Raw genomic sequence first — 8,908 nt, 5'->3', positions numbered from 1 at the left:
CCGCTTAAGCGTCACCTAGGCACTGACTAGGTCGCCTAGTCGGTCAATTAGTTATTGTTCCCTTCCTTTTTAAATGGTTCACTCAAAACGGCATCATTTTGAGCCAAATAATCCTAAATTGTTCAAACTCTAGATATTTTTTTATATTAATATTTAATATTTTAGTATTAAATAGTCTATTAGTGCTCATCATGCGCACTTGATGCAACAGTATAGATGTATGATGAGAGATGTAAAGTTGTAATCAAACAATCACCCAAAGGAACAATGAAACATGTGATGAAATCAGCATTGGAATCAATGTTCATTTGATACAATGATGAGCTAAAGATTGAAGCCTAACTTGCTCATTTGGTTTTGGTATCTTGTTGTTGCACCACCACAACTGAGACAGGCAAAGTGGTATCCACAGCGAGCATATCGCCAATAGGCCCGAGTTCAGCTATTTCATTCCACTCACTAAGTCCAAACAGCTGTGGCATGTCATCCGTATGGCGCCTCCCCACCAAGATAAGATCGAAAACTTCTTGCATGTCACGTACCACGAGAGCGGTCTCAGCCCCCTCGTTCACTCGTTCTTCTCGGTACAAGATGTTGTCCTGGTGCTTAGCCTGAATCCGCATGTCCTTCAACACTTCTGCGTCGAGGACTGCATCCCACTGGTCGTTGTACAGGTCAGGGTCCAGTGGAACGAAGCGCACCAGAGTGAGGTAAACCGAGGGTGATCTTGACATGCGCCTGGCGTAAGATAACGCCTCGCGGTCATCGGCTCCTCCCAGGAATATCACGGCCACGTGTTGCACTGGTGATGACATGCGTTGCGGGTTCTTTATCTTATGACGGTCTATCAGAATACCCACGGAGCAAGGAGCCGTTTCCAACACGTTGTTGTTCATCGTTCTGATGCTGTTGCTGTCCTGGATAAGCTTGCCCTGCTGGTTCCATTTCTTGTGGAACGGAAGTATGATCATGGATGTCTGCTTGTCAAACCCGAGGGAGCAAATGTCATAGTGCATGAACTTTGGCAGTGATACCGAAGTGAAGAACTGCACGTAAACATACCCAAGGTACTGCAGTTCAAACGAACGAAGTATGTCCATCATTTTCTGGGAACGCGAGTTGCTAGATGCGTTCCTTTGGCCTAACTGGTGATCAACTAGCAGCGGGGTTGCCCTGCCAACGAGCTCAACCAGGAACATTGAGTAGATTGAAAGAGGACTCTCTCTGTAAGGACAAGAAACTTCGAACAGCTTCCTGGCTGCCAAAACATCTTCTAGCCGGTGAGCAACTGTAAGCAGTCTGAGCTCAGAGTTGGCAGAATTGTGTTGGATGTCTCTCTTCTGATACCCAGAATACGTCCTTGAATAGTCATACATAGACGCCACAGCAAAATGCGTGACTGAAGCAATGATCAATATAGCCATCACCAGCATGGAGAAGGTTTCCTCATCAAATGTCTGGTTTACAGTGTTGTTCAAGTAAAAAGACATCTGCACAACGCCTTGCGTGCACAAGATGAAAGCAAGAGAAATAGCATCTGTAATAGGAACTTTGCAAGCTATAGCCGGGGTGATAACTGACAAGTATTTGATGAAATAGCATATCAGCATGGCTAACCATACATACCCAATAAACTCCATATCATAAATTTCGCATAGGTTCACTTTCATACCAGCAAAAGTCACCATAAGCGGCCCAAACAGCCCTGATACAATTGTATCCAGCTTGTCCACCAGTGTAGATCCCAACGGTGGCCCACCATGCACGGCCAAACCGAGTATAAAAGGACCATACTGGAAACTCATCCCTGCATTGTCACTCAATAGGGATGCAAAAAAGACCAGAAATGCCATAAGAATGATGTAAGCCTTGTCTACCGGCCTTCCCTCAGGGGTCCGCTTGATTATCATTGCTGAAAGGGGGCGGGCTGTGAACACAATAAGTGCAACACACACCACGCCAGAAACGAAAGCCTGTACTGTCACCACAGTCATTGCAGTCATGGATCCCATCTTTACATTGACATAGATGGCCATGACGATAGTGCCAAGCAAGTCACTGACCAATGCAGTTGCCAAAGAAAGGCGGCCAAGCTCAGAGTTCATAACTTTCAAATCAACAACGAGAAGTGCAATCACGGGGAACGAAAACTGACTTTGTATTCTTAAGATAGCCCGAATAGCTGACCATCTATATCTGTGAATCTGTGGATATTCCGTTATTCCGACTTCACTGAAGCAGATAAAAATAAAATGTGGGATGGCAACAGCAATCACTCCTATTGTCCACGCCTTCACACCAGATCTCGAAATCAGTCCCAGGTCCATCTTCACTCCACTCAGGAATATAAAGAACAGGAAGCCAATTTTTGACAATAAACCCATGTAAAAGTCTGCCTGGTCCATCACTAAAACTTTTCTTGTAAACTCTAATCTTCCCACCCCCGTTGGCCCCAAGATGATACCCGTCTGTAGGTTCACAACCAATTAACTTCAGAGCCAAATAGAAAAGGAGGATTAAACCAAAGAACACAATAAAAAGGGGAAAAATTACATTTTTGGTTATCCAGTTAAAACCCTGATATAAACTTAGTCGTTTTATATATATATATATATATATATATATATATATATATATATATATATATATATATATATATATATATATTTATATATGTGTGTGTGTGTGTAACCATCTTTTAACTCTTCATTTATGTGCAAAGTGATGAATTTAGCCCCTAAAAGACCAAATCCCCACTTTATTAAGTGATATATTGGTGGCAGAAATAGTAGGGACTAAAATCAAAGATGATCAGGCATATAACTCATGAATTAAGTCTATATAAGTGAAAGGACTAAAAATACAATATTCCCTTTTATTATTATTATTATTGAAATCGCTTAAACAAGGAGGCATATTTCTGATTAGGTCACGAAGATCCAATCAATCGTTATTGGGGATATACAAAACACAGCATTATTTCCATAAAGCATTGTTCATTTGTTCCTTGCTGGGATGCCTAAATTGTGCAGATTTAACAATTGCATAAAGGAAAGGCGATTGAAGATGGAAAGAGTACCAAAAGTTCAGAGACGAAGCGGGGCAACCGGAAGCGCTTGAGCAACAAATGCAGCAGCTCGGCGAGCAAGAACATGACAGCTAGCTGTCCAAGCATACGAGGCAGGGAATAAGCAAAGAATCGGAAATGATTGGTAGCCGTGTTGACCGCCCATATTCCTGGAGAATGGACGAGCATCCGTCCCATGCAGTAATCCTCTGTGGAGCCCGGGTTTTGCAGTAAGGGCGGCGGCTGAGCACCGTGTGTGGCCATGATTGATGATCTTCTCTTCTCTGCTCCGGTGAACGGCAGAGAAGAAGAAGATGTTGTGGTGGTGCATATAGAGATAGAAATAAAAAAGGAAAAAAGCAAGGGCTTAGGGATTGTAGAACTTGCGAACACAACAATGGGGAGATTTGTACTGAAATCACCTCCGAATTTCCGACATTCCGGTTTGAAGAACGTATGAACTGGACGGACCAGCTGTCTGCCATCGCCGGAAAAAGTTCCCAGCCAGTCAATTTAGGAACTCCGCACGCGAGGCTCTATTTGCGCAGAGATGAAAGTGGATGGAGGGAAATCAGAAATGTCGTTTCTTATCGTTGTTCCTATTTGGGCCAACAAGAAATGGGTTAATTGCTTTTTGGGCCGGTCTATGGATCTCGACAAATTTTTATGTATTGAATTACATTATACAACATAATTGTACTTTCTCTGAATACAATATATACATGTTAATTCTGTGACAATGCAATATTTGTCGCTTGAACCCATGACCTCTTATATGAAAGAGTCATTTCATGACACTAGACCATAAGGTCATTGGTGAAATGTACACTATTTGATAGTATACAAAATAGTTTACTTTCCATACTTAAATAATGTATTTTTAATATGGTCCATATAATAATGATCCAAACAAACCTTGGCATGGTCTATGGATTATTAGTATAATGTTCATTTTTAATACATTGAATGTTTGTTTTTATTATTTTTTTTAGACAATTGAATGTTTATTTTTAATATTTTAAAAATATATTTTTTGAAAGTTCAATTTTAGTGTAATGCATGTTTATTTTTGTATAATACCTAAAATAAATTTTTAATACATGTTAAGACCTTGTGGTCTAATGGCACCAATGTTGCATTTTCATATAGGAGATTGTGGATCTGAGCCTTAGTAGAGGTGATATTGACTTTTTGTACTTTAGTAGGTTGAGAAAATTGTTCAACTTGTAATGTGGACCAGGGTCTATAGTGTAATTTGCCACTCAACTTGTAATGTCTATAGTATAATTTGCCGCTCTACAATTTAAGTACTCTGTATTTTTTTTTTTTAAATACTATAAGACTAATTCAGACTCGACACAAATCACACTCGTAAAGTTTAATTCCTTACAGCACGTTTGGTTCACGGAATGAATTTTGAGGTAATAGGAATGCTATTCCATAAGGAATGGAATAGGTAAGGAATAGAATAGGAATTGTATTCTATTGTTTGGTTCGCGGAAGGAATAGACTTTAGGAATTATATTACAATGTTTGGTTGATTTAAGGAATAAAAATGAAATATGTTTTAAAAGACATAAATACCCTTATAAAAATATGTGATGGTGGCGATGGTGGTGGCGGTGGCGGTGGTGGTGCTGGGGTGGTAGTGGTGGTGGTGGCGGTGGCGGTGGCAGTGGTGGGGGCGACGGTGGTGGTGGTGATGGTGACGGTTGTGGCAGTGGTGGTGGGGGCGGCAACGGTTATGGCGGTGGTGGTGGTGGTGGTGGCGGTGGCGGTGGTAGTGGTGGGGCGGCGGTGGTGGTGGGGGGGGGGGGGGGGGGGGCGACGGTTGTGGCGATGGTGGTGGTGGTGGCGGCGGCGGTGATGGTGGTGAAATAGGATAAATTTATATATAGGATAAAAAAAATTAGGCTAAAGAAATGGGTAAAAAAGAAAATAGATTCTAAAATCTATTCCTGAGCGTTTAGTGATAGGCTAATACCAGGGGGCCTAGTAATAGCTATTACCTTATTTGAGGTAATAGGCTATTACCAGGAATATTATTCCTGGTAATAGAAATGGTTACCAAACAAAGGAATAGGCCTATTACTGGGAATGCTATGCCATTCCCGGCCTATTCCGTGAACCAAACGGGCCATTATAATTATTTAATATGATGCATACATACACTAGTCCTACCTTGGATCTTGCACCTCCCCCGCCCCCTCCCGATTGTGACGGTCTAGTTACGAGAACCGTGCCTCACTCATTTAGCTACCCCACCTTGGATCTTGCACCTCGCCCCGCTCCCCTCCCGATTTTGACGGTCTAGTTACGAGAATTGTGCCTCACTCATTTAGCTACCCCTCCTTTAGCTACCCCTCATGGAGGGGTTTATCACATACAAATATACAATATCTCTAAATAGATCTATATAGTTAACATTCTGCTACACCAAGATGTGTTGGCTCGAGTGGAAGGAGATGATTTAACTAACAAGTAACAACATTTATATAATTGAGTGAGTAGATACAACATCAAGTTTACAAATATACACAATATGCTAATACATTAGTATTATTAGTTAGTTATTACTATTACTATAGACTGAATACATGAAGTCTGATTGATTGAAGAAATGGAAGCACTAAAATGCAGGCAGCCCATGCACCTTGTCATTTCTGCTGTAAAGGTTGCTGCTGACATACCAAGACTGAAACCGGGAAGTTGATATCTGCAGCAGCAAGCATGTCGCCGAGAGGCCCTAATTCCGGCAAATCATTCCACTCGGTCAGCCCTGATAACTGCGGCGTGTTGTCTTTGTGCCGCCTTCCTACCAAAATAAGGTCGAACGCTTCTTCCATGGCGTGAACAATCAGAGCGCTTTCGGCCCCATCTGACACGCTTTCCTCTCTGTACACTATGTTATCCTGCTGCTGCCCTAACACCCTCACGCTTTTCAGCATTTCTGCATCCAGAACCGTGTCCCACTGGTTTTCGGCCATGTCAGGGTTCAGTGGAACTAAACGGATCAGACTGAACTCGACTTCGAGCGACATTGACATGCGCCTTCCATAGGCCAATGCCTCTCGATCATCGGATCCTCCCATGAATATCACGGCCACTCGGTAAGCCGCCGATGGCCCTGCAGGCATCTTTTTCCTGATTTTATGACGGTCTATTAGAACGCCTATAGAACAAGGAGCCATGTCCAGAACATTGCAGTTAATTGTTCTCAACATAGTGCTGTCTGAGATCAACCTCCCCTGCTGGTTCCATCTCCTGTGAAACGGAAGCATGATAAAAAACGTCAACTTGTCAAACGCCAGCGAGCAAATGTCGTGGTGCATGAACTTGGGCATCGATATCGCTGTAAAGAATTGCACAGTAGCTGACTCCAAATGCTGCATTTCGAACGACTGAAACATGTCTAATATCTTTTGTGAGCGGGCGTTGCTAACTTGGGAGGAATGTTTTTGGCCTAGCTGGTGATCAATTAGCAGCGGGGTTGCCTGCCCAACCAGCTCCACCAGGTGGAGTGCATAGACCGAGATAGGACTCCCTTTGCAAGGAAAGGACACATCTAATAGCTTCTTTGCTGCCAACACATCATCTGGTCGATAAGCACACGACATAATCCTCAGCTCTGAGGTCAGTGAACTATTCTCGATGTTTCTTTTCCGATACCCAGCATATGTTCTTGAATAATCATGCAAGAACCCCACAAAGATATACGATGCTGCTGCTGTGACTATCACAGATGAAGTGAGCATGGAAAAGGTTTCGGCATCAAATGTCTGCATTTCAAGCGAGGGAGAAGGGTGAGTATAAGATTTATGCAAACCATGTACAATCAGTTGGATGAAGAACAAGCAATTAAGAAAACAACCATATCCTAGCGGGTAACAGAATGCAACAAGATCCGATCCATTGCTAATCCAGAAAGTAATAAATTTAAAAAAGTAAATGTGTGTATGTACCTGATTAACAGCGTTGTTGAAGTAGAAAGACATCTGAATGAAGCCCTGTGTGTTCATCATGAAGGCAAGAGAAGCAGCACCTTTCAGAGGGACATTGCAGGCCAGACTAGTTAACAAAACCGTGAAATACTTTGACAGAAAGCTCAATGCAATGGTGACCCAAATGACAGCTACAAACTCCAGATCATACAGTTCAATGAGGTTCACTCTCAAACCACAGTAAGCCACGAAAAGCGGTCCAAACAGCCCTGATATAATCGTATCCAACTTATCCACCAGTGTCGACCCCAGAGGTGGCCCATCAGGTACCACCAAACCAAGTAAGAACGGTCCATACTGGTAACTAATCCCAACATTATCCGTGACTACGACTGTAAACAGGACAAAAAAAGTCATGAAAATGACAAAAGACGTATCTACTGGCCTTCCTTCCGGTGTCATTTTGATAACCCTGGCTGAAAGTGGGCGAACAACTACAAAAGTAATCAGGATGAAGGCAGTGGTCATAACTAAAGAATGCACCGACAGTACAGGCATCGTTGTCATGGTTGCGATTTTGATGATGGAGAAAACAGTCGACACCCCATTGCTAACCAAGTCACTAACCAACGTCGTGGCCAATGCAAGGCGGCCAAGCTCAGAATTAATGATCTTTAGATCCACAAGCAGAGACGCTGTCACGGGAAACGAACTCAAAAACTGTATTGAGAAGATGGCTTTCACAGACAAACGTCTATATCTACTAATCTCTGAATGGTCTAATCCTTTCGAAATTTTGGTAAAAACTGCAAAGGGAACCATCACTGCTGTTACTCCTATAGTAAATGCCTTCTTGCCGCACTTCAGAACCATCTTAGGATCCATCTTCACTCCACACATGAATGTGGCGTAGATAAAACCAATTTTGGACAATAAATCTAAATAGGTTTGTCCTTCCGCCGGAAAAAATGTTTCTGTGAACGTCGGAATTTGCCCTAGCACTGTCGGACCTAGTATTATGCCGGCCTGTATAGTACCAAATCAAATTCAAAACAAGCATTCCATAATCCATACATGTTCTAACTTGCAGATCATTGAGAGATATAGGACAGGAAAACACATTATGCGAGCGAGAAACCCTACGTACGCGCATTATTGCAAATTTGGAATCAAATGATAAACAGCGAATTGTTGTAACGAATAGGGCAGATCAGAGAAGAATTGAATACCAGAAGCTCGGAGACGACGCGGGGCATGCGGGCGCGTTTCATTAACAAATGGAGCAATTGAGTGAGGACGAAGATGATACACAATTGAAGAAGAAGAAGAGGCAGAGAATAACCGAGGAAGGGGCGCGGGTCGGTAGGGTCATTGTCCCAAAACCCGCGGGAGTGGACGTGTATATCGGCCCGGCAGTAATCCTCTATTGCGCCGGGCAATTGCCCCGGCGGAGGGGGCGCAGGGGGTGCACTATTCTCCATCACGGAGAACGGATTCTCAACAACAAAATCCTAGCTAGGTATTGCAGAATGTCTCGTGATGATGATTGCTGGGAGAAAGGTGGCGGGAAGACACGTGTATGCATGGGAATTTTTGTTCTTTGAATTTTGTATTTTAATTTTAATAAATTAGATATCCCAAATTCCCAACTTAAATTAGACTAATCTTAAACTATTAGAATCCCTGTCCAAGAATTGCTGAAGTAAATATAAAATCCAATCGTTATGCTGTGCATCCGTATGCACCATGCATGGTGCATACGGATGCCAAAACGACGTCGTTTTATTAAAAAACGCGCGTCTCCCAGTTAAAAAAAATTCAGGTTCGATTCCCAGCAACAACATTATATTGTTCATTCATTCTGGAATTTTAGTTCATAGATTATGGAATTATAGTTTAT

At 42.5% G+C, this 8,908-nt stretch overlaps 2 protein-coding genes across 2 annotated transcripts; both read right to left on the bottom strand.

Moving 5' to 3' along the window:
- Positions 1 to 203: 203 nt before the first annotated feature.
- On the bottom strand, positions 204 to 3,619 carry LOC109146483 (cation/H(+) antiporter 3-like). The gene is made up of 2 exons (XM_019294128.1): positions 3,080 to 3,619; positions 204 to 2,468 (listed from the first exon to the last, which is right to left on the bottom strand). The coding sequence occupies exons 1-2, from the start codon at positions 3,329 to 3,331 to the stop codon at positions 348 to 350; spliced, it is 2,373 nt and encodes a 790-aa protein (XP_019149673.1). The 5' UTR covers positions 3,332 to 3,619; the 3' UTR covers positions 204 to 347.
- A 1,956-nt stretch (positions 3,620 to 5,575) lies between these two features.
- Positions 5,576 to 8,600, bottom strand: LOC109146481 (cation/H(+) antiporter 15-like). The gene is made up of 3 exons (XM_019294125.1): positions 8,238 to 8,600; positions 7,030 to 8,034; positions 5,576 to 6,846 (listed from the first exon to the last, which is right to left on the bottom strand). The coding sequence occupies exons 1-3, from the start codon at positions 8,487 to 8,489 to the stop codon at positions 5,725 to 5,727; spliced, it is 2,379 nt and encodes a 792-aa protein (XP_019149670.1). The 5' UTR covers positions 8,490 to 8,600; the 3' UTR covers positions 5,576 to 5,724.
- Between the last annotated feature and the right edge of the window lie 308 nt (positions 8,601 to 8,908).

The sequence above is a fragment of the Ipomoea nil genome, unplaced genomic scaffold, assembly GCF_001879475.1.
Source record: "Ipomoea nil cultivar Tokyo-kokei standard unplaced genomic scaffold, Asagao_1.1 scaffold1932, whole genome shotgun sequence".
Classification (NCBI taxonomy): Eukaryota; Viridiplantae; Streptophyta; class Magnoliopsida; order Solanales; family Convolvulaceae; genus Ipomoea; species Ipomoea nil.
Note: the sequence above shows the minus strand (reverse complement) of the source record. Positions and strands in the feature narration are given on the sequence as shown.

Bases quoted from the DNA above. Each gene is read 5' to 3' on its own strand.
- LOC109146481 (XM_019294125.1), bottom strand. From the start codon at position 8,489: ATGGAGAATAGTGCACCCCCTGCGCCCCCTCCGCCGGGGCAATTGCCC. The intron at 8,035-8,237 runs GTATTCAATTCT...GGTACTATACAG, and splicing joins GCGTCGTCTCCGAGCTTCTG to GCCGGCATAATACTAGGTCC. The intron at 6,847-7,029 runs GTACATACACAC...CTTGAAATGCAG, and splicing joins TCAACAACGCTGTTAATCAG to ACATTTGATGCCGAAACCTT.
- LOC109146483 (XM_019294128.1), bottom strand. From the start codon at position 3,331: ATGGCCACACACGGTGCTCAGCCGCCGCCCTTACTGCAAAACCCGGGC. The intron at 2,469-3,079 runs GTACTCTTTCCA...GTGAACCTACAG, and splicing joins GCTTCGTCTCTGAACTTTTG to ACGGGTATCATCTTGGGGCC.